The following is a 24975-nucleotide window of genomic DNA, read 5'->3' as shown; positions in this document are numbered from 1 at the left end:
AGAAAAGAAGAAGTTCCTCAAGAAAATAATGGATTGGAACTAATCCTTTGTTTAACAAGACTCAAATCACCAACCCAAAAGGGACTGGTTATCTCTATTGTCTACCGAACTACATACAAAGCAAAGTGAGCAAGCAGGCAGAGCAGGCTTTCCAAGAGGAGCAAGGATCCGGAGCACAGGCTAGGCACAGAGCCACTGAAAATTACACAATGTGCATCTTGAGCCAGCCGCAATTTTTTGAATGTCCTTATACGAATGTGCTTTTGCAGAGTCAGGATCCTTTAAGCCACGCAGTACTGACATTACGTATGCTCTGGACAGGTTAGGTGCCACGTCTCAGGGCCTCAGCTTCTTGCCTCTTTCATTCATCTGATGCACAGTTCAAGGAGGCAAAGTTAAGAGAGACAAATATAATAAAAGCACACCAGCCATACTAACATTTGTTAAAGAAAGGGTGACAGCAAAATCGCATGTATTAAAGAAGAGGCATGTGCACATATGTAAAAAAAAGAACAAAAAAACCCCGGCTCTAATAGGGTGTCTTTCACATAAAAGGAAGAATATGCAATCCGTGAAATATCCCTTTTCCCCAGAAGAGGCAGAACCCCCTCCTTCTGAACATGAAAGTGCAAAATACTTCATTTTAGAATTCCTAGTTCTGTCTGTATGGACAGCTTAGCCTACCTCTGAATTAGAAATGTATATACATGTATAAATATATATATATATATACTATTTCTGACTTGCTCAATTCAGAGCAGTCCTTGAGCTCTGGACCTGCAGACAGCCCGCATCATGGTGCAAGACTCTAATGTTAAGGTTCTTAGTCAGGGATGGGTCAATCAGGGGAAAAAAATATCATTAGGCTCCTTTACAAGTGTCTTTGCTTTCTGGCTTTGTGCTCACAACAGAACAAGCTCTTCAGCTCGCCTCATCCACAACATGGGACTGAAATGGGATCATCTGGGTGGAAGGAGACGGGTGTTAAGGAATGAATGCTCCAGGGAAATGTCCCCGCAGTGTTGGATGGGGCAGGGGGCAACTGCTTATCCTCCTGCCACAGGGCTGGAAATTCCTCGGAGGAGCAAGCGACCTCCCCTCTCCCGGGAGCAGAGCCGTAAGTCAATCTCTGGTGACATCAGAAAGAAAGAGGATTTCCTAGGGAACCAGCAGAAGCCATGCAGAACTTGTGTGACTTGGAAAAGCCAGGGAAAGGATCTGGACTAGGAAGCAGGAATTGGAGAAGAGACTTCACCTCACCAGGCGGGAGACTTGCTGCAGTTTAAGATGCCTCACTAAGCACACTGGAGTCTTTCCTTTGCAACCACCACATTCCAGCTTAGCTCCTGGCCAACAAAAGCAGCCTGGAGCTCTGGGGTGTCCATGCCTGTGTGGCACACGCGAGCGGGAGGCCAGGCAGAGCTCAGTGGCACAGACATGTAGGGCCACCACTGGGACTGACCTCTCGAGCTCACTTGAACATGTGGCCTCAGCGAGGCCGTTTCTGAGGAGCTTTCCTCCACTCTTCTCCTTTGTCACAGCAAAAAGTTACTTTTTTTTTTTTTTTCCTCTTTATCCTGCCCCTAAGACACTGGCTCAGCTCCTGTGGCACGTGCGCGCTTGGGGAAAACAGAGCCATCCGTCACTGTCAAGAGAGGCGCCGTACGCAGCGGGTCAGCTCCCGTCTCCTGCTGTTCCTGCAGCCGGGGCCGTGGATCTGGGAGAGCCACATAACCCGCACGTCGCCGAGAGGCGCTCACCTCCACGGGGCTGGGCCTCGGCCGCGCAGCCGGCACCCAGGAGGCGCCCCGGCCGCGCCGCGTTACCTCACGAGGAGAGCGGGGCAAGCGGCACAGCTCGGGGCTGCTGCGTCGGCTGACGTCCCCCCTCCGCTCTCTCTGCCAAGGCCTAATGTTGCTGAGGTGGCCCAGAGTCATTAAATTATGAAAATGGAAGTTGCTGGGAGGAAATTAATACCAGGCATGGCTGGGGAAAAGGCTGCTTTCTTGTGAAGTAATTATGAAATTAAAATTTGATCTCTCCCCGGCGATTGCACAAAGGATGCGTCTGAGGTCTCAAACACAACAAGGCAGCCAGGTTCTCAACAGAAGAGGCACAGAAGGTTGCACGAGACAAAAAAATCTCAATTAAAAATGGAGCGGGGGAAAGATGACGACTTTTTGTAAATTACATGAATTTGGCTAAAAGGTGTAATCAAGTAGGTTATGGCACAGGGTTTGCAGACTTCCAATTACTTTTTACAAGTTGGAATCAAGCTGTTAGGAAATGCAGCTTATCTGAATAAGACTAATAATGCTAAGCTAATTAGACCCATCGGCATTAGCCGGCAGATAAATCCAGGCCGAAAAGAGGGACACTGTCACTTTAAATACTGCCTTGGGATCCACGGAAAAGCTAATGAGGAGTGTCAGTCGGGGCTGTTTTATTAGGTGGTTCTCCAGAGGATATAGCCTGGGGTTTCTGCAGCAGGGCTTCTGCGCTTGATTCAATAAATCAATTTATATGAAGCGGGGGGTGCAGTGCGGCGCCTGCGCCATGCTGCGCTCCGGGGCACCTCTCAATCTGCTTGCGCTACCTGGACACGCTGCCAAAGGACACCGGGCAGCGCAGGGAAGAAGGAAAGCACGGCTGCATGCACAGTATTTGTCCAAATCAGCTCACGCATTACCAAGCACCATGTTCACGTTGGCTCTGATAAGACCCGACTGGGGGGATCTAGATCCCCGCCTGATTTTTTATTTTATTTCTTTTGTGAGCTGGATTCACAACCGCAGACTGCAAGGCGGGCTGCACAATAAAAGCAGAAGGCATCCATCCCAAACCAAACAAAACGACTTGAGAAGTGAGGTTGCTTCTTTGAATCAGATGCTTAGAGGCTGAAAGACATTCCCCGCTGGAAAGGAAAGGGCGAGCACAGGACAGGCTGGTGGCGTGCCAGGAAGCGGACAGCGTTTTCTCTAGAATAAAATGGGTTTTGCTCAGCATGAGCCCCAGGGCAGCAGCCTTCCTGGTTCGGGATAAATCACAGACACACCAGTGATTCCCTGGAGCAGGCTGACCGCTGGGTGGCTGATCGTGTGCTCCGACACCACCTCACCAGACACCCAGCTCTGCTGCTGCGGATGCAGCGCGCTCGCCTGGAAGGGACCACTGCCCTCCTGGCTGCATCCCGGGGTTTTAACCCTTTACAAGAAGCTGGGATGAGACCCGTTGCTTGAACCATTTTGAAAGGGGTATAATTTGGCTCTGTACAATCTCTGTGGGTAAAGCAAGTCACAAACAAATCAGGTCTAAAAGCAGACTTCTGGTCCAGGGCTCTACTGTCACTTTAGATCCTAAAATCCTCTGCTTTAATGCAGAAAGGCTTCTGCTTTTTTTCCAAGGAGGAACGTAATTTGGAAAACCACAAAAATGGACGCCGAATGGTAGTGCCCTCTGGATGCCTCCACTTAAAACTGGTGCTGTAAGGACGCCCTGGCCCTACAGGAGGCTGAGAGGGGACATGGGCAGAAGCAGCTCTGTGTGTGCGGGCCAGGAGCACGATGCACTAGAAAATCACAGAGCAGGTTTCGGGAAGTGCGCTGAGACACATGGAGCGCAAAGCACTCGGAAATGCATGTTCAATAAGGAAAAAAAAAAACAGAAATTGCTCACACTGGACTCATTCATGGGTGAAGCAAACCTTACCAACTGTGTCTTAAGCAAAGGGAGAAGATGGAGAATATTGATTCTGTGCATCTGAAGACAAACACTAGAATATTTTAACATCAGGCCTGCCTGTTTTTTGTGTGCTTCTACCTCACATTACCCACACCCTTCTTAACATTGGTAACATTTTGCTTATGGGGTCCCTCATGCTTCTGATGCCTAGACTTGCCAGAGTCACCAGAATAACCCTCCATCATAAAGGTTCATCCTCTGCAAGTCATGGATGTAAAACTCCTAGAACAGGGATCCAGCTGTGGGTGCCCATTAGCACCACAGATGTCATCTGCCTCGCAGCCAGCTCCCACCCAAGCGCCGCAGGGCAGTTCTGGCCCCGACCTCCTGCTGCAGAGAGGGGATGAGGGATGGCGACGCTCATGGGAGAAGGGAAATGTTACTCCCGGCGCAATTACAGGCAGCTTGGGCTGGCGCTGCTGCACGCGCTGCTGGATCAGCGGTTGTCCTTAATGCCGCGGGGAAACTTGGCAGCGCTGCTACCGCTGTGGGCTGCCGAGACAAAGCCCATGTGGAAACTTCACGGGGGAAAAAGAGAAAAATTAAGTATGTGGTGGAGGCCAAATGCAGGATGACAGACGTGGAGACAATAAGCTTTTGTAAGGCACCCAGGCTGGGCAAGCCAGGCCATTGTTGAGAAGCTGCAACGCTCCGGAGCACAGGAGAAAGGAGGGGGAAAAGAGTCATGCAGCTTCTAATAGAAACCACGGAAAGCGTCCCGAATTTTAAAATAAAACATTTCTTTTTCCAGAGGAAGTATCAGAGCTGCATTTTACACCATCTTTCTGAAGGATTAGAGCCACTGCTTTCTGTCCCGATCGCCTGCGTATCTCCACTCACACAAACGTCAACACGCAGGGAAGTCAACATCAAGGATGTTGACGATTGATCTTCTGCATTATAAGCAATAAAGGTTTGGTAGCATTTTAGTGTAGGTGCTCTGGCTGGTCAAGGCTCTACCTGACTTTTTGTAGAAAAGGAATATTTATGCTTATTCTCCATGACAGAAACTGTCCTTAGAAACAAAGGGAGATGCACGTGATGCATCAATTAATTCTAGAAATCAGAAAGAGAAGAAAATAGAAGCAAGAATCTTGAGACAAAAAACTATCACTGAGCAATACCAGCCAAATACCACCTCTACAGGCTACTCAAGCCAAAAGCCAACATCTTGCCTGCATTTTTAACCATTAAAGCTGATCCAGACTTTAGGATAAACAGAAGCAGATTGTTTCTCCTCTGCTTAGGAGATCACTGCACACAATTCCAGGGAAAACAAGTCTTCATTCAACAAACACCCTGCAAAAGAAACCCAGAACCTTATTTAGAAAGACTCTGATTTACCTAAACGCAGAGCAGAACAATCCCCTCACCACTTTATTATCCTGAAGCAAATAAGAAAAAAGGTAACTGATGCATTAACTGTGAGAAATCAGCTAAAAAGATTGTATTATTCAGGACATTTTCTGCTTCCAGTCAAAATTCAAAAGAACAGCAGGGAGAGGCAGTATCATCACGGTCTCCACATGCTTTTGCTTGGCATAGGCCATCTCTTTCTGGGTCACCACTAAGGTGTATTTAGGCTCGAATATTCAAGTCACAGTTTGAGTACTTGTTCTTGGATAGCTGCTGAAGCTAGGCATATTTGTGCTGAACTGGGGGCAATCTGTGTACCGACCATATTAGAATCTATAACTGGAACAATATGTGTCCTAAACTTCAGGAAATTCAGAAAAATCAACAGGAAAATCAACTCATTTCTCTCCCTTGCCATACGCTAAAATGAATTCACACAGCAGTACTGAAAAACAATACACTGAATTAAATCTGCAACCCATTTAGACTTACCAATCTCTTCTATCTTACTCATTATTGCATGTCTAAAAATGGTGCTCCTTCTCATTTATCTTTCTTCTAATGCCAAATATTACCTATGCAATAACCATTTCCAAAGAGGTGAAAGTGCTATATAGAGACTCACAAATGAGGCACAAATGGATATACAGAATTATCCCTTCTTTTAATTTTAAATCATTCCAGCCCTTTATGCATCCTGACATCCGGCTGGTGCTTCTGCCTGGAACAGCACAGTGGGCAGAGATTCTCATTGAGCTCACTTTGACATGGCTCTCAAGTGCATGGGGAACTGCTAACACGCACAAATAGGTACATTCCCACTTCAGGCTCTGTTCAGTACTTATCAACACAGATTTGATCATTCATGTAAATCATTTACAGGCCCTCACAGTCTAAGGAGAGGTGTATCACTTATCCATGCTGCTACTTTAACCACTAACCTCATTCCCCTCATTCCCTGACTACTACCCAATTGGGAAAAAAACCTCCCCATGAACCTGGAGTAATCCTGTTTGCTTTCTGATCACAAGGGAAAAAATTCTGCTTCTTCCATTTTCTTAGGGAGTTCTTGGCTTATGGTATTTCTGTAACTGTCCCTCCAAATCAGTTTTATTTTTCAGTAGCATCTCTCATCTCAAAAAAGACCTTCTGGAAGTCTGTGTTAAGTCATTCTTTACAGATGCCTTCAGAGAAGTCATGAATTCAGTGAGAAATCACCTTTTGCAGAGAGTGGGCAGCCTGTTCCAGCATCTTCCAAATATTTTGCTATACAAGTGCTCATTCAACTAATTTACTCTTTTTGTTCCTATCTTTTGGATCATGCCTGAAGCTTTTTAAATCCAAGGTCAGGGCAGGATTACATATTTCTACTATCAACTGTTTGAGGTGATGGCCAATGATGATTGCCCAAGATTACCGTATTCTATACAATTTCAAAACTGCAAATTACACTGATAAACGTAAGTAATTATTCAGCCACGAAAACAGTGTATTTATGGGCAGTGAAGTATGGGACAATAAAAAGCATGTGGGGCTATAGGTCCATCCAAGTCTGCAAACCTGCAAGAGCTCAAGTTTTTGCATCCCTTCAACCTTTTTCCCTTCCTGCATGAGCATTTGCTCTGAATGTTAAAACACAACCTGCATGTAAGGGAAGGCCATGTGCATATCTGGGATCTTCCCATTTGCAGGTCACATATGGAGCACATCCAGCTTCCCTAAGTGAGGGGGGTCCCTAGAGAAGGAACCTCCTGAACTGACACAAAACAATGAGGACATTTAGCCACAGACAAAAACTCATCACTCTTCCTGTCTTCAGTTCATTAAGTCAATGCTTTTCATTCGAGCCTTTTCATTTTAGGCTGGCTATGACTTTTATTCAGATAGGCCTGTGTCTAAAGCAATTCCTCAAGATTATCCAAATCAGGGGCCATCTGCGCTCCTGTATGGGGGCAGCTCCTCCATTTGCAGCATTTTTCATCATGCAAAGGAGAAACAGCCCAGTTGTTTCTATAAAAAGCTACTTCCAAGACAGCAAAGTTGTTCAGCTTTCAGAAAGATCCCCTGGCACATCTGCCTTTTTAAGAGTTTTGCTCCACCTTGAGTGCTCACACACTAAAATGAGCTGACACCACTCACAAACGCGCTCAGAGCAGGCACGGCGGGGGCAAGGCCGACGCCAGGCCGCACGGGGCACGTTCTTACCAGCCGGTCATGTTGAAGTCACGGTAGAGCATCCTCTTGCCAACCTCCTTGCGCTGCACCCTCCGCGGAAACTCTAGATGTGTGAACTCATTTCCCAGCAAGTGGGGCTGCATGTAAGCCTGCGGGCAAAAACCAAGCCACAAATACCACACGAATATCATAAAACAAGGCATCATCCATTTTTAATGAGGTAATATTACCATCCCTTCCCGCTCCCTCCCCATACACTTTTTCCTTCCCTCTTTTTCGGTACGAGGAAGATGACAAGCGCCCTTTTGGCAAGCACGGTTCACATACACCAGTCCTGACAGACCAGCTGGTATCCAGTAGCAGCCGCAGGACAAGTGCTCCTCTTCCCCTCAAAATATCTGGGTTGTTCCCCCAGTTCTCAACCTTCCGCATTACTAAAGTACACTCCACCAATGACCCCAAAGGAATCTGCGGAGCCAGAGAGGCATCTCCTTCTGCAGGCTCCAAGGAAGGACATGGCTCAAGGCCAAAGCCACAGAGCACCTTTCTGGACGGATCGGGACTGGATGGGGCCTGCAGCTGTGGAGAAGCTTTCTGATATCCAGCTCTGCCACCCTCACAACTCACAGCACTTGCTGTTAGTACCAGTCTTTATTTAATCTTCAGCACCTCAAGAAAAAACAGCTCTGTTCCCTTTTTTCTGCTGAGCATCCTGCACCCCATCACAGGAGAAATTGCCTACAAACATGCATCACACAACACTTTGTTTTCTTGTTTTCTAAAACCAACTTCTTTCACAGAGAATACGATTTAAGCAGCAGCAGGTTTGGTTACAACCGTCACTAATGTTTCTTGCTGGTGTTAGCATTTGATCGTGGTGGGTGCCGTCCTCTCTGGCACATTGGCCTCGAGCTGCTGTGAGCGCCTTGCTGGCAGCAGCCCACAGTGGCACCTGGCACCAAGCACCTCCACGCTGACCGCTCTGCAGGATGCAAGGCAGCTGAATTTGCTTGCCCACGCATAGTCTTTTATGTGGGGTTTATACACAGATTATCTGACATTAGTTAGTTAGTCTTTTCACATATTGTATTTTTGCTTACTGAAATACACCTCACTTATTTTCAGCAATTGCATAAACAAGCCTTTTCCCATTCCTTCCCCCAAAACACACTGTGAGCGAGTTCCTTGTGTCAAATCGGGGCACTAGCTGCACTAGCTAGAGCCCTAGAGAGCTCTAGCTGCAAAAAATAAAAGTTGGTTCTTAACCTTTTCGCAGATAATTCTTTCTTCTCTTTTTCAGGCAGTTAAGGCAACAAAGTCTGTCTTATCTCCAGCAGCACCAGCCATCAGGAGAGACCAAATGAGCTGCCTTTAGTTCCTGCATTTGTCATAAATCTAGCGCTCATCAAAGGTGCGCGGCAGGAAGCGCTGGGAGCCCTTACTGATCTACCTGGCAGCTCTGACACAGATAGTTCCCAATAAAACACTTCCTGCTGAATTTAGCAGGAGCTGGAAGGGGCTCGGCACATCCCGGCTTGTCCCTGCTGTTGCTGCTGCCTCGGATGGGCGTTCCACAGTGAATATGTCTGGGGGTGCTTCTGAGCAGCTCCTGAGCATGCGAGTGCCGCTTGGCATCACCATCCCCTTCTGGAGCAGGGGCTCCGGCCAGCTCTCCCTCTGCACACAGCTGAGGGAATTGCAATTTCTCTGGCAAGCTGCAGCCGCCAGGTTCCCTCCCCACCACGTCCCTCCAGGGCCATCTGACTGCATCGCGGTTCCTCGCTGCAGACAGGACCGAAGCACTAGCGGCTTCTCACAGGTCTAGCAGAGCCTGTCCACACTGTCCACACGAGGCTTTCCGCCCTTTCAGAACATTGGGTTCTTTTCAAAAATACACACAGCATTGCATTATTTTTTATTCCAGTTGCAATTAACACAGAGCACCCCCAAGGATTTGTTTGCTGCACTGCTACGCACTGCCAGGAGAGAGATGGACTTTCTGTTGTGTCATCTACACCCTGCATTTGGTGGCCCTGTAAACAACGAAGCCAAGTCTGCTTAGAAAGTGTAAGGCAGTTCACTCGTTAAAATACACAGCCTATCTTGATTAAATTGTTACAAACCACATCTGTTAAAGAACAGTGCTGCCCATGTGCAAAACAGCGAGTCTTCTTTTAAGCAAAAGGTTCATACCTGACATCAAAATGGAGTTATTTAACCATCATATTATCAGATTACTCATTGCGCTGGATCACGGGATCAGAAGAAATGAAGTTAGAGGCTTTTAGCATTTTTTCCCTTGAAAACAAGAATTTCCTTTATTGAAAAGGGAAAGCGATTGGGAGAGACTGCATTTCATGAAGATTTACTCAGATGGAAAGTCTGAGGTCACAAGTGAAATAAGATTAATAAAGCTGGCAGGGTAACCAGTGGACTGCTAATGTTCAAATAAGATTTCTCTTCCGCAGCCAAGCCTCAGTGCTTGATTTACAATCTAGGGATCTTAACTTGATTCTAATATTTTTGGCGTCAGTGGAACAGAGGGAAAAGCGCAATTTGGAAGCTTCTGGTGGCTGTGAGCTGAATTCTTACGTGAGTAATTTTTAAGTTATTCTTGATGTTTCACTGGTAATTCTACAGAGAGCAGAATGTTCTACTATAAACCTCAGCTCTTACTTCTCAGTCTGGGTTTCTGAGGACTGTTCTCTATTTACTACAAGGCCAGGCACTTCCCTTCCACACCCCAATCAAACTCTGCTGTGCAAGAGGATCAGAAAATAAACAAAAAGCAACACTGTTAAGTCTACAAATCCTTAAAGCAGACGTTCAAGCAGACACAAAGAAATGCCTTCAACTGATCAAATGAGAAACTAAAACACTAAATGAACTACCAGAATTTCCGCAGAAATGGGGCATCATTTTTTTTGTATTTTTTCATTCGTTCAAGCTTTATTTGAATAAACCTTCGTTGATAAGAACTTTCTTTGATAAGAAATATTGCTCAGAGAAATCAGTATCACTTACCTCCTTATTACTAAAACCAATGCTTGTGAAACACTTTATATATCCTTATGAGGCACAGTCAGACCGCATGGTTATTCTGTGGCATGAAACTGGAGCATTTTCCCTATTCTTTTTTTCCAAAGCTATTAGAGGCTTTTGCAATAAGTCTGGCATATTCTGTATCACATGTTTCTGGTTCTCAATCTTTTTAAGCTATATTTTATGGCTAGATGTATTACATTCAACATTAGTTGTATAAAGCAGTCTGCTTAAGGAAATATTAGCCATGTCTCTTTCAAGAGGCCATTTACCTCCTGCTGTGTTCTTTTTTTAATTAATATTGATCAGCAAAGTTAATATGAACTATATGATACGGAAGTTAAGTACAGACTTACACACTAGTGTCCTAGATAACAATGTGGAAGGGAAAGTTGTACATATCTTATTGTATTTTACAAGTGTTTTTCTTGCCCTCGTGGTAAAGAAGGCCAATGGGATCCTGGAATGCGTTAAGAAGAGCGTCTCCAGCAGGTCGAGGGAGGTGATCCTGCCCCTCTACTCAGCCCTGGTGAGGCCACATCTGGAGTATTGTGTCCAGTTCTGGGCTCCACAGTACAAGAGGGTTGTGGGGCTGCTGGAGAGAGTCCAGCGCAGGGCCACAAGGATGATCAGGGGCCTGGAACATCTGCCCTATGAGGAGAGGCTGAGGGAGCTGGGCCTGTTCAGCCTGGAGAAGAGAAGGTTGAGAGGGGATCTAATTAGTGTCTATAAGTACCTCAAGGGAGGCAGTGAGGAGGATGGTGCTGGCCTCTTTTCACTGGTGGCCCTCGACAGAACTAGAGGAAACGGCCACAAACAGAAGCATCAAATGTTCCACAGGAACTTAAGTAAAAATTTCTTAACAGTGAGGGTGACAGAGCACTGGAACAGGCTGCCCAGAGAGGTTGTGGAGTCTCCTTCTCTGGAGATCTTCAAAACCCATCTGGATGCAGTCCTGCGCCACGTGCTCTAGGTGACCCTGCATGTGCAGGGGGGTTGGACTAGATGACCTCCAGAGGTCCCTTCCAACCTTAAGCATTCTATGATTCTAATCTGTTTGCCAGTCCTATGATAACTGTGATTTCCAGTCACTCCTGAAGACACTGCTCTGGGACATCATCTGGCACTAGTTTTCTCTGCATTACATGGTATTTTCAGACTTGCTATTTTCACCTATATCAATTGTATCTTGTATCATTATTATTTTCCTATATTGTGCCATTTTCTGCAAAGCATTTTCCGCTACATGGTACTAAAACTCAAAGTAGCACGTGCAGCACAATATATCTAGGAAATATAAATTCTATAAATTAAACTGTCCATTATTTTACAGCAAAGCAGAGGTTACAAAGTCAAGGAGGTGGTAGCAGAAGGAAGTGAGGGCAGAACACACCTCTGGTTTGGTCTTTCCTCTGTTATGAAAGGACAGTACCCTTTGCATACAACCATGCATATCTATTATCATAGTGCCACATACTGCATCACATTACCAATACAGTCCTACATTGGGTGATACATATAGCTATATATGCATATAATGGTCTAAAAACTATTAGAGAATGAAGAAACTGATTTGTAACTGGAGCACTGAACTGAGAGTTGGGAGATGAAGGTTCATCTCTGTTCTGGCTTGAATTTCCCAGGCATCCTTCAGTTGATAAATGAATAAGTAAATAAATTAGTAAGTAGTCAATTAATTCAGTAGATAATTAATTCTCACTTAATCCTCACCTAAATAACAAAATAAGAACACACCTTCTGCCAACTCATGCTTGCCTAGGCTTGCGAGCCATAGTTTGCTCGGTGCCAAACGCAACAAGCATCAGGGTTCATTACGGCCGATGCGTACTCAATCTCTACAGGTACTAAGGAATTAAATTAAGGTATTAAACAGGTATTAAGTTCTGCCCTGATGGCGGTAGCAAACCATCTTTGGCCTGAGCTGTGAATTTTGGAGATACTGCCTGGCTGCAGGCATCGATACAATACCCAACAGCAGCGTTTTGACCTCAAATGATGTCTCTGAAGAGCGACTTTGAAAACTAATAGCAACACATTCATCTGCAATACCCTCATTCATCATTCCTCTTAAGCACATTTTCTGAGGAAATAGGTAACAAAACCTAGGCCATTTACTGTTGCAGCTTAGGCTATCAGGATTGAAATTAATAGCCTCCTTGGAAGATAAAAGGAAAATTGCCTCTAGCGATCTCAGCCCACAAAACTGCAGACTGCACCAGAGCACTTCCCATTCTATACTGGACTTTGTCTTCTCTCTCAAGACATACTGATATGGAAAGCCTGAGCTTTCCTGCAGTAAGCACTATGCAAAGCTTTACATGGTAGAATGTTTTAAAAATTAAGAAAGAAAAAAGAAAAAAAAAAAGAAAAAGGTTTGCGAATGCCTGATGATGGAAGGGAAGCACTTTGTGCACTGAGCCTCTTGGGAAGCTGAGAGCCAAGGTGTAACACTCCCACAGCAGTGCTCTCTGACTGAAGGACTGCCTTTCAGTGCAATGTCCTCACAAGTTCCCTGATGCAGAGACTGCCCTGGCCCAGCAGGGTCCATACGGCCCTCCTGAAATCATGGAATCATTACGGCTGGAAAAGACCTTCAAGATCATCGAGTCCAACCATAAAATCAGCAGGAGGGCCAAGGAGCTGAGCTGCTGGAGCTCTGTGTTGTCCTCTCTCTGCAAGGGGTGCAAGTGAAGGCTGAGGAATGAACACGCCTAGAGCTACTCAAAAGCCTGAACAACCGTAGAGAAATTGTTGTTTTAAAGCCACCATGCCTGAGGTCTATGCCTAGGGCCGTTCCTGGATACACAGCAATAAAGCTGCATTTAAACAGACACTGGGTTTAGCAAACATTTACATTCTCCCCCCCGCCCCGCCAAGTTATTCAAACAGCCCTAGCTGAAGCACATCTGTGTCTAAGGCTGGAGGGCTGGTGCAGTGACGCTCACCAGCCTGCAGCCATCCTTGCACAGGGAAGTTAGAGCCCCCACATGATGGCACGAGCAGAGCGGATGCTAATTAACCTAAACCAGCTCCCTGCGTGGCCAAGCAGTCAGCAGGCACTAAAGGCCAAGCAGAGCTTCTTCACCATGACTGCATGAACAGCATCCACACAGGCAGCTGATGTGGAGCAGTCGGCCTGCTGCAAACTCACACCCTCCTTCCACCTTTGCAATAGCCTCCCCGTGTAGGCAAGCTCTGAGGTGAACACCTGCATGCACTAAGCAAAATACTTAGGTCAAAATGATTAAGTGAAGTTCTTCCTAATGTTCAGAAAGGGCAGTGCAATGCTTTTGGAACAAAGAAAAATTTAATTTTAATTGCAAGGGACAGAATAAGCCCAAAGAAAGTAACTTATAGATAAGAACTGCAAAAATGATGTACTGATGGTGTAATGACAGAAGAATCTGGGGACAGCCTAGGATGAATACAGAAAATTATTTGGAATTTCACTTTATTTTCACTCTTACCAGGACAGATGAAACCTCTGGAGTATAATGTTTAAGCCAACCTTGTAGGAATTCTAGGAAATCTTCTTTTTTTTTTTTTTTTTTTCCTTACTAGAGGGAAAATGTTACTTATGGAATGTTATGTTTGAAGCTATCTCTAATTTTGTTTCACGCTCTTGCTGTCTTGCACGTATTTTCTTTGAACATGATACCCATAGCCCTGGCACATTCGCTACATATAGAAATAAAATAAACAAACAAAGGTAAAGAAATTTCCAAAGGAAACAGCAGAAATGCTTTTCAGATCGGTTGCTGTTTTCAAATACATGCCAGTAAGGACATCAAAAGAGCAAGAAACCCTTGTAGGCAATGCTTTATCTCTTATTTCTTAGAGAAGTGACAGACTCGCTGGATACTAAAGATACATTTTATTTTAAAGGAAAACAAATTATTTTAAATGTAACTGAAGTATAAATATTTATTATGCTCCTCTGCATTTGGTTTTCTGAATATGAATACTCCCAAAGTAGTATTTCCTCTGAAATTTTCAGATGCAAGCCAAGGAACTTGATTAAGAATCGAATGTGACAGCTAAAGAAAACTGTTGAAAAATTTTCTACAAAACCTCCCTCTCCACCTTCAACAACCTGCATTTTGCCTAGTTTCAAACCAGAACACTTGGGCCAGGCTGAAGTAGCACCTTAAGAACCGGCAACTCTACCAGTCTTGATCCATGCCTCCAGGATCACATAAAGCTAATAATGATAATAATGAGCTAATGAACCCACGCTGGCTTAAGCTTGGATATCTAAAGATAGGACTTTGGCCTTTCTCTGACCAGGAGGCCAGAGGAAGGAGAGCAGAAATCTCTCCGCTCTGTTAGGATGATATTTTGATCAATAGCTCTTCAACAAAATGATTTGACTGTTTTCACACAAAATAACAAACCCATTTTGCCTTCTGCTTTATTTCTTGGGCAGCTTATCAGTCAATACGACTTGGTGTGAAAAGCATCCAGCATCTCCTCAGCTCTTCTCTCCGTCCCAGCTTTACAGCTCCTACTACATTAATACTGCAATCTGTGCAACCTGCACCCTGCAACCATTAACACTGACTGAAATCACCTGCAACTTGGGCACCTTTCCCTGAGCTGGCTCTGCCAACGCGCTATTAGAGCACAGAACAAACCCTGCAGCAGTGCTCACGCACGCCCAAAGCGCAGCGTGGGGTGTTTTATAGCACGGGGATGGGCTGCAGTACCTCTGTGCCTTGTCACATGTGTGTTGGAGCACTCCTTACCCAACGCCAACGAGCTGCCAACATCTGCAGCCCAACACAGTGCGGCTGTGCTGACCACACGGAGGAGAGAAGACCATTTTCTTGGCCATTTCCACCATTTCTTCCTCCACATTTGGCTAAAGCACACCTGTGGCCAGTCACTGGTGTTCAGCAGGCACGTGGCCCTCCACTGAGCCGCAGGAACTCCGCAGCAGAGCGCGTGTCATTTGGGTATTAGTGAACAACGTTTGCAATCAGCAGCAGCTGATCTGGTCCTCGGCTCTCTTACCAGATACTGAAGTCGCTGGCGTTCGGTCTCTGGAGTGAATTCTGAAGACATTGGAATGACTTCCCCGTTTCGGATTATTATAGCCCTGTAATTGTAATAAAGCCCCATCAGTTGTACAAAAAGAAAAAGAAAAGACAAAGAAAAGCAGCAGAAAACAAGTACAGTCAGACATGCTCATTCTCTGCAGAGCCACAGTAAAATCAAGTCATTTCTTTTCTGCTGAAGTTATCAGTGGAACAGAATAACAATTCCTGTCCTGCATTCTTTAGGCTGGATAACAACACAGTATATTTGTATATGCCAAGTTCTTTTCAGAGCTCACAAAAACAGGGAAGCAACAAAGACAAGAGTTATTTCAGTTGCTGTCTGGAGGCTATCCTTATTGGTGAAATCCAGACACCCAGAGGAGATGCTGCAGAATCAGTGACTGGAGAACAACTCTTTCCAGGTTTTAATCCCACTTGTGGCTGACACTGTCTAAACTATGGCTTCAAATGACTCATGCAAGGCACTTGCCAGTTATTGACTGGTCATATGTCATGTCAGAACATCTCTAGTCTAACAGCAAGTAGAAATGGCAAAGCAAATCCCGTCTAACACAAACCTAACCAGCTACCCACCAAAAGATTACTAGTAATGAAATGACTACAGATCAGCTAGAAGATTTCACATACATTTCTGCAAATGGCACAAAGAAAATTGTTTCAAACAACTGTCTGTTGCATCCTAAAAATCTGCTAGGTTGCATGCAAAATGTGGTCAGATTCTCCCCATGGTGCAATCCCACTGGCTGCAACACAGTTTCAAGGGAGAGGAATTTACTCAGTGTTCCTGCTGTATTTATTGTATTCACTCACAGAACTGTATTCTCTTACTTTCCTATTATTTATGCAGTCCTCTAAGTTTAACAACACTTGGTGCTTTAGCAGAGCTGTAGGAAGCATATACACTCGCACGAAGCATATACATTTTAATGCCTGATTTGGAGCTGTTACCTAGCTGTTTATGGATTGATTCACCACTTGGATACTAGCAGGGTACCAGCTCTTAGTTGAATTACCCCAGAATTTCGTTTAGACAAAACAAGTAACTGACAATTCCATTCGGATTTCTACAAATTTTAATTCTTCTCCTTCCTGTGATCTTCGGGTCCTGTTGCTGTGGTATGTCCATTCCAAATTTCTCCTGATAATTTGATCAATTTGCTGGCCAGGTATTCTTATAGCACTGAAATGCAACCAAGAGGTATTGCAGACACATGAACATCAAAAATCCTCGTACAAGCCAGCTTTGCAAAATCAGTGGCACTGTGCATCTTCAAACGCTTAACTTTGAGCGTTCCGGATACACCACCGGAGTAAAAAACTCTCCAAATCATCACAGGCACTGCTAGCAGGCACATGGAGGGAGCACTACTGAAGAGGAAAGCAGCTGTCCACATTTCTAAGGTTTGTGTGGCAAAAAACAGACAGGTACAAGGCCAAGCTGCCCTGGGCGAGGGCGATAAAGGTCTGGTAAGGGGAGAAAACAGTTCTTCTCTGACAGATAGTTACGTTTGCCCCTTTTGGGCTTCAGCACTTGTTTGTAGATGATCCAGTGTAGTGAATAGAGGAGACTCCCACTGGCCCCTTCCCCTGCTCCAAATATGGACTATTTCCCATGCGCGAAACAAGGCAGATAGGGTGGTTTTAACACTTAAATTTCCTGAGACAAATTTGTGCAGATTTTTTTTTTTTTTCACTCTTTAGTAGATCTGAATATAGCACAGATATATAGATATGCCAGTCTGATACAAAAATAATAAAGAGTTGCTGAAAACTGGTCTTCAGCATTAACAACACAGTTGGATGCTAGATCATCAGTGCTGATGCTCAAGTCATTTGAAGACAAATTAAGAATCTAATCACCTATTTCTTTTTTTTTTCCTTTCTTTCTTTTCAGCTTTGAGCTACAGCCATTTACTCAAAGACTACAACCAGGTTTTACAGCCTTCTCATGTGGGATCTGACTCACTCAAGTAAGCCTTGGCTCTGCGTGGGTTGAGCGCAGAGACTAGTAAGGCTGACAAAAGTCTCAAGGGTGCTGATCAAACTATGACCAAATTGCCACATGTTGGTTTAAGATGGGTGTAAGGAGCCTACTGATCCTACTGAATGAGCTTGTACAAAAGAATCCACTGATGGAACTGCCAGTGTCAGGCTGATTGTTTAATTCTTCTTTGCCTCCCCCCCAATCACCTTTTCATGGGAACTCTGCACTTCAAGGAGCACCCGCACAAGCTTGGGATCCCGCTTTGGCTTTGAGCACACTGACATGCTCCTCTCCATGCTGATCGCTATCATTCTCACTCCTATGGTTAGAATTGGGCCTCGAGGGACTAACATCTTATAAAAAGCAATTCAGAGGCGAGTGGGTCAACTTTTCATGGCTTAACTTATTTTCACTAGAAATTGCATCCACCTGGGATGAAGAGTACAACCAGCACAGAAACCTTTTTGTAGGGGAGCCAGCTTTAAAGCAATGATGTTAGTACCTGATAAAACAGAGCCTCAGTTTTATGCTTTTTTATTATTGCTTCCAGGGGCTGGAGTATATTTAGCTTGCAAGCTACAACTGCTCATAAGAGTCAAATGGTTTGATCTGAGGAATTAGACAGCACTAGAGCTTGGCAGGCAGGGAGGGCGCCATCCCTGCACAGGTTGCCACTCTGTGTCATTACCCCCATATCAGCCTCTCGTAGTTATTAGCGAAATAAATATCAGCCCTTTATGCAACTGACGATGGCAGGAGCGTCGCTGCTCCCGCACTCCGAGCGCGCCCGGCTCCGCGCGCAAACACCCGCGGGTTACTCCACACGAGAACAGGGCCGTGCTGCTGAACGGCCAGGAAGCCGAGAGATGCAGTGCCCGGAGCGCCCAGCTGATTCTGCCACGTTTAAGGGTGACACTTCAGTGCCAGCCGCCCTGGTGGGGTGTTCCAGCCGCGGGGCCGCGGGCCGGAGCCGGCCGCCCGACCCAGCCGCGCAGCGAGCGCAGGCGCCAACGGCAGCCGAGCAGCCCGCGAGGAGGAGGCCGCCTCCGACCCAAACCCATCCTTCGTTTATACCAGCAGGGAAGAAGCAATAGAGAGAAACTAACAAAGGGCTTTATTTTTTACCTGCTCTTTTACCCCGGAGTAAACAAACCAGCCACACACTCTTCTTAAGCTTGGAGGCCACTAGGTTACTTTGATCCTCTTACGAACCATAGACATCCTGCAGGAACTTCGCCCGATCCTCTCCTTCCTTGTGAACTCCACCCTTTACTCCCCAAACAAGCTCCCCAGCCCAGCAGAGCCCCAGCGCTCGCTCATTCATTGCACAGGCATGTAGTCGGCACACAGAAAGAGCTGGCTAATATTCACAAAAAAAGAGGCTTATATTACAAAAGAAAAAAAAAAAGCACAACTGAAATAGCTGAAAACGAAACAAAATAAATCTACCTTCCACTTCACTCTTTTTCGAGGGGTTTTGATCCAGAAAACTCCAGCCCTGAACAACTAAAAGCAGGGGAGTGATGAGTCCTTTAACCTGTAAGATGGTACTGACGGCCCAAGAAAACTCTGTGGTGCACCATGTCCTCAGGCTGAATGAAAATCATCACCAAAATGCACTTATCTTTTGGATTGACAGAACTGAATAGTTCAGCTAGGCTGCTGAATGTATTTGAATGTATTTGAGCACCTTTTGCAAAGAACCTTAAGTACACACTTATTCAGATTTGGCACTTGAAAGCAAAATTTGCCGCCTGAGGATATATCCCATCTTAAAGCACGTGGTGAATCGGGCAACAAAAAGGTTAAAAAAAGAAAATCACTTATTGTGCTGTAGTGGTGGTCCCACAGTCAACACACAGCAACAACACCAGTACAGAGAAAACATCAACATATCAATTGCTTTTTTAATTTTTAATAGGGCTGAAGCATCCACTTTTCCTTGAAGCATGGAGGATTTTATCATTATTTTATTTTATTTCTTACATACACCATCAGCTGAGAATTGCCCCACATCCTTTCTGGGTTTCTTATAAGGGACAGAACAGGGAAACACACACCTTTAAGAGGAAGCTATTGTTGGTTACCCTCGTTTAATCACACAGGGAAAGAAACACTTTAGCGAACAAGGTCACAAGTGTAATTTCACTGCTGTCACGGATCTATGGGGATTCTGGTGTTCCAAACAAAGAGGCATCTCCTACTGCTAGGAGTATTCAGGGGACACCCTGATTCCATTACACACTTTTCTCCATCCAAAAATGATTTGAAACGCAACATTAAACTGCACATCTCTACAATGAGGGATAAAAATCTGGTAGAGGTGACAAAGAGAGACCATTTGGAAAACCCTTTTTGACAGCGTATATCAATTCCAAGCCATGGGGAGGATGTACCCGTTTTGTCAGAAGGTGTTAAGCACTGGGGACTCTGTGCAGATGGAGCAGAAGTGTCTGGCCTGTCTGAAGAGGTATTAGAAATGTGTCAATGGAAAAGAAAGAGGGATTAAACTGACAGAAAGAATAAGGCAGGGGTTTATAACATTCAAAGGAGAGCCAAGCAGTAGATTTTAATTATGTGTGGCACAAAAATAATTGAGAAAATAATATTAATCTTACAGCTATGGAATTAGTCTAGATAGGTATTGTTTACTATGGTAACTATATACACATATAGTAAAGGAAGCCCGATGCTAGCATGTGCTGGACTTCAGACAAGCTTTTTTTAATTGCTAAGAAATGAAAAATGATTATGAAAAGATTCAAAATAATGTTCATTATCTCTCTCCCTTAAGTGCTGGATTTTATAGCCATTAGGAGATTACCACAGAGTTTCAATGCGCTCAGCCCTGGCCCCGTGTTTTCACTTGCTGCTAGCCTGATTCCCACACAGACTCGTTTTTCCGTGTTTCTTTAGAGGACGAGTGAACAAGCACCTTGTTTTATCAGCAATAATCACAGAATGTAACACAAAGTCTTTACGTGATCTCCTTAGCCAAAACAGACTGGGGAGAGTGAAACAAACCATTATACAAAAATATAGCTGGCATTGAAAACACATCCCAGTGATGCCATGTCCAGCACCACGTGTTCTGGAGGTGAAAGCTGCAGCCCTCAGCAATGCCAATGGCAAAATCCCCTTCACTGCTCCCCATCCCCAATACCCCAGCAATGGTTCATAGATGCCTCACTCCTCCTCAGCATCTCTAGCAAGGAGGAAACAAGCAGAACATGCAGACGCTGCAGAGGTGATTAAAATCTCCTCTGCTGTTATTTTCCATCTACTGCCATTTAACAGTCCTGTCACCCCAGTTTCGCTGCATTTATCAGTGTGAACATCAGGCCATCCACAAAAACCCTGTAACAGACTAGAAATACCTTTTTCTTTCAAAAGAAAAAATGGTCAGCATTAACAGGGAATGTGGTTTCCCTGCCAGTGGGACACAACTGGCACAGGAAGAGCCATGTCATGCACCGTGGCTGAAGCAGACTGCCCAGACGTGTTCATTAACGGTTTGGGTGATCTTCTGCTCCCTCCAGGCAATAGAAGGTGGAAAAACTTGCCTTGGTTGGGTATTGCACAAAGGTTAAAAGTTAACCTCCCACACGAGTGCGCTTTGGGATTTCCTGCACAAAAAATGAAGGCCTCTGCCAAACCTTTGCTAAGGCCAACTGCAGAGAGATGCTCTGCAGCATGGGCAGCTGTGCAGGAGAGCGCCCTGCCACCAGCCTGGCATGGGGCTTCCACAGGATCTGACTCCAGGACATCTCTTCCTTCCTTGTATCCGTAATGACCCTACTGCCCTACACCGCTCTTGGCGGGATAACACAAGCATCTCCCCCCTGCTTGTGCAGGAGGTGTGCAAGGAACTCACACCACTGCCTCTGCAGGAGCCTGGGAAACCTTTGAGAGGCACTGTGTGACCAAGCCAGCTTTTCTTCCAGGTCCATATGTAAAACTTACATAAAGTTGTAAAACTTCAAGGCCAAGTGCAAGGTCCTGCACCTGGGGAGAAGTAACCCCAGACACCAGTACAGGCTGGGGACTGACCTTCCGGAGAGCAGCTCTGCAGAGAAAGACCTGGGTGTCATGGTGGACGACAGTTGACCATGAGGCAGCAGTGTGCTCTTGTGGCCAAGAAAGCCAATGGGATCCTGGGGGTGCGTTAAGAAAAGCGTCTCCAGCAGGTCGAGGGAGGTGATCCTGCCCCTCTACTCAGCCCTGGTGAGGCCACATCTGGAGTATTGTGTCCAGTTCTGGGCCCCACAGTACAAGAGGGTTGTGGAGCTGCTGGAGAGAGTCCAGCGCAGGGCCACAAGGATGATTAGGGGCCTGGAACATCTGCCCAATGAGGAGAGGCTGAGGGAGCTGGGCCTGTTCAGCCTGGAGAAGAGAAGGCTGAGAGGGGATCTAATCAGTGTCCATAAATACCTCAAGGGAGGCAGTGAGGAGGATGGTGCTGGCCTCTTTTCACTGGTGGCCGCCGACAGAACTAGAGGAAATGGCCAGAAACTGAAACACCAAAAGTTCCACGTGAACTTAAGAAAAATTTCTTGACAGTGAGGGTGACAGAGCACTGGAACAGGCTGCCCAGAGAGGTTGTGGAGTTTCCTTCTCTGTAGATCTTCAAAATCTGCTTGGACGCAGTCCTGTGCCACGTGCTCTAGGTGACCCTGCGTGTGCAAGGGGGTTGGACTAGATGACCTCTAAGCTCCAACCTTAAGCATTCTATGATTCTATGAAAACTTGATTTTGTTTCAGTTTACCTGCCTCATTCACACTTACCTTCCAAATGCCTATGCAGTCCTTGCCAAGGAGAAGGCCTCTGTGCAAAATGATGGTGATGATCTACTCTAAAGTCACTATTCCGTCAGTCTGCTTTTACTAAATGAATCATGTTATTACAAATAGGCAAGTAGTAGCTATTTCTCATAGCAAAATAATATTCACAGATTTCCACAGAAAGTTGTACTTCTCATTTATTCTAGTACCTGAGTCAATCAGCATCTTCCCTACTGCCAAAAATAATAAAAATCTAAGTTTTTAGAACTGCTTGTGGGTTGTCCACAGAGGAGACAGCCTGAAGAAGACAAACGAGTCTGAGATTTCTGACTCCCAGAGCTGCATGTTCCCAGGTCTCAGTGTCCCTCTGGATGGGTGCAGGTCCATTCCCAGGAGACTCCCTCTTCAACTGCTTGGCCTAGTTTAGGTCCTCACGTGTCTTGATGGTCTCATGTACTCTGCGGTTGTTACTACTAGTAGCATTTGGGCAATTGTTAGCTGTGGCTTTACAGGCAGTGTTTCATTTTAGGGCTAATTATAATTTTTTTTTGTCCTCTTACCTCATCACAGTGGATTTTTTTAATGGGATGGTGCCAGCTATCTGTATGTGATATTTCACTATTTCATCAAGGAAAGTAACTTTTGCTACCGAAATACCTGTCAGTGGTGACTTTACATGTTTGCATTTACACTTGTAGTATTTTCTACTCTGGTTCCAGTTGTACTAAACTAAAAGCCACCTAACTAAAATGTCCTGTAATAAACTGTGTACTGCAGGACATAAACCAAATTCTTTTGGCCTACACCTGAACACAGCGATCTTCAGAGGACTGGAAGCCTACTGCAAACCTGTTTATAGTGAGGGGACCTCCTGACACATGAGAAGTGCCTGCCACTGACTCCAGCATGCTTGTACAGGAGATTCACTGCCCCCATGGGATTCATTCTGCCTGTCATGATATCAGCACGTTCTTGGTTTGAAGATGGCTATGCCTAAGATGACAGCGACAGGGCACCATTGCGCTTCGGTACCAGGGTCCAACAACGAGTCGCCACTTACTCAGGCCATGCCAGGGCCAGGAACAAAGCAGCACGGCCATTGCCTTGGCCAGCTCCAGCCGTTGGACTCGTGGATGGGAATCAAAGCGTTTTTTTTTTTTATTCCTTTCCTCTCTTCTTTGCTGTCTAGGATATTACACTGATATCCAGGAGTTACTATGGTAACTAAACCTGGGTTTAGTGGATGAAGGAATTGCTGTGCAAGTCGATGTTTATTTGGACGGTACCTGGCTGCCCGCAGGAGCATGGCATTTTCTCCGCACTGATCTTCGGTGATTTACCGTTAAGGAATAGCCACAAATGACCACGGCACCGGAAGCGTCAAGTCAGCTCTTCTGCATACGCAACTAAGCGGCCACCACAGACGAGCGGCACAAGTAGGACGGGGAGCTCAAAGGCTCCCGCACGCTGGGCTGCTGCCCTCCCCCTGGGTGTTCTCACGCCAGCCCTGCTTCGCTCGCCTGTTCGGAGCTGAGCGGGAGCCCCGCAACAGGGCAGGCCTCAGGCCGCACTGCCTCCATGCTGACAGGCCGGGGCTGACAGGAGCCCTCCCGCACAGCAACAGGGCTGCAAATATCCACCAAGGGAGTCTAGGGAACTGCCCCTGGCTCTTTATGCATCAGTGCTGGCAAAAGAGTCATTAAAATGGGATCTCATCACCCTTGCTCATCCTATCGCAGGGACTACAAGCTCTGCAGACTACAGATGCAACACACACTTGAAGACGTCATTACAGTGGGATTTTTTTCCTCATTTGGTTCTCAAAAACAACAATAAAACGTGCCTCAAGGCAATCCTTTAACTGATAGCAACCAAACCCCTTTGCTTGGCTTGATGAGTTGCTGTTCTGTTCTTCCACTCCCAAGATTTGGGCAGCTATAGGAATGAAAGGTAAAGAAGCTACTACTGCTCTTGGAATCTAGCACCAATGAACCACAGCTTTTGAATTTACTGAGATGACTTGCATAACAAAAACTCCTCTCCTTCCACACGACCTGAAACGCAAGGAGCTGGCGGGTAGGAGATGCCTGTGTGGTTAGGCCTGAAGATTTAGCTGAGCACACCCCACACCAGAGCTGTTTATAATGGCTTCAACACCTGCTAGGCTGCCACAGACATTGCTGAGGCATGAGCTCTCTCCCAGAAAAAACACGAGCTTGGAGAAGAGGCAGGACATTTGTTTTGTCTTCAGAAGTCTGTGAACACTGACTGCCAGATTAATCATTTCTGCCAAGTCACTGTTAGATACAACGTGCCAGTACTCTGGAACTCATCGCTTACTGGATCGGTAGCAAACACTTTCCTTTCTTACCACTGCACGTTGAATTCAATGTCTTATTTCTGATCCAACAACTTCCCCCCCTTAGCTAAAGCGTTTCCTGAAGTGCCTCCAAAAGCCTTAACCAGCACAAAATCCTGCAAGACCTGAGGTCACTGCTATTCCTATGAACTTTATGTTCTTATTCTTCTTGGAAGGAGGACAAATAGCAAGGCAAACAGAATTGCTTTCTGCAGGCTTGCAAGCTGGGCTGCCAAGGAAGAGAAGGAGGAAAGCAAAGAAAGATGGGATTTGTCTGTATCTTCTGAATGTGACTAAGATACCACATTCTTTTCCAGCATTTTCTACTGAGAAGAATCAGACTTCACCTACCAAACCTTGGCTAATGAATGACAATTCATGTGGGAGAGACTGACTTTGTTTTGCATCCAGTCTCTCTTCACCCCACATGCTCCTGAGCAGACCAGGCTTTGGTT

At 45.6% G+C, this 24975-nt stretch overlaps 1 protein-coding gene across 1 annotated transcript in view; it reads right to left on the bottom strand.

The window, feature by feature from the left end:
- PPM1H (protein phosphatase, Mg2+/Mn2+ dependent 1H) overlaps positions 1-24975 on the bottom strand; it is a 105040-nt gene that overhangs the window by 19772 nt on the left and 60293 nt on the right. The window contains exons 5-6 of the mRNA XM_088530366.1: positions 15349-15433; positions 7303-7421 (exon numbers count right to left, since the gene is read on the bottom strand). Coding sequence (XP_088386492.1) covers positions 7303-7421; positions 15349-15433 — 204 coding nt within the window. The remainder of the gene's footprint in view (positions 1-7302; positions 7422-15348; positions 15434-24975) is intronic.

Source organism: Tinamus guttatus, unplaced genomic scaffold (genome assembly GCF_059628265.1).
Source record: "Tinamus guttatus ecotype Peru unplaced genomic scaffold, ASM5962826v1 Tinamus_guttatus_pri_ptg000368l, whole genome shotgun sequence".
Lineage (NCBI taxonomy): Eukaryota > Metazoa > Chordata > Aves > Tinamiformes > Tinamidae > Tinamus > Tinamus guttatus.
The sequence above is the reverse complement of the archived record's forward strand: the minus strand, read 5'-3'. Positions and strand labels throughout refer to the sequence as shown.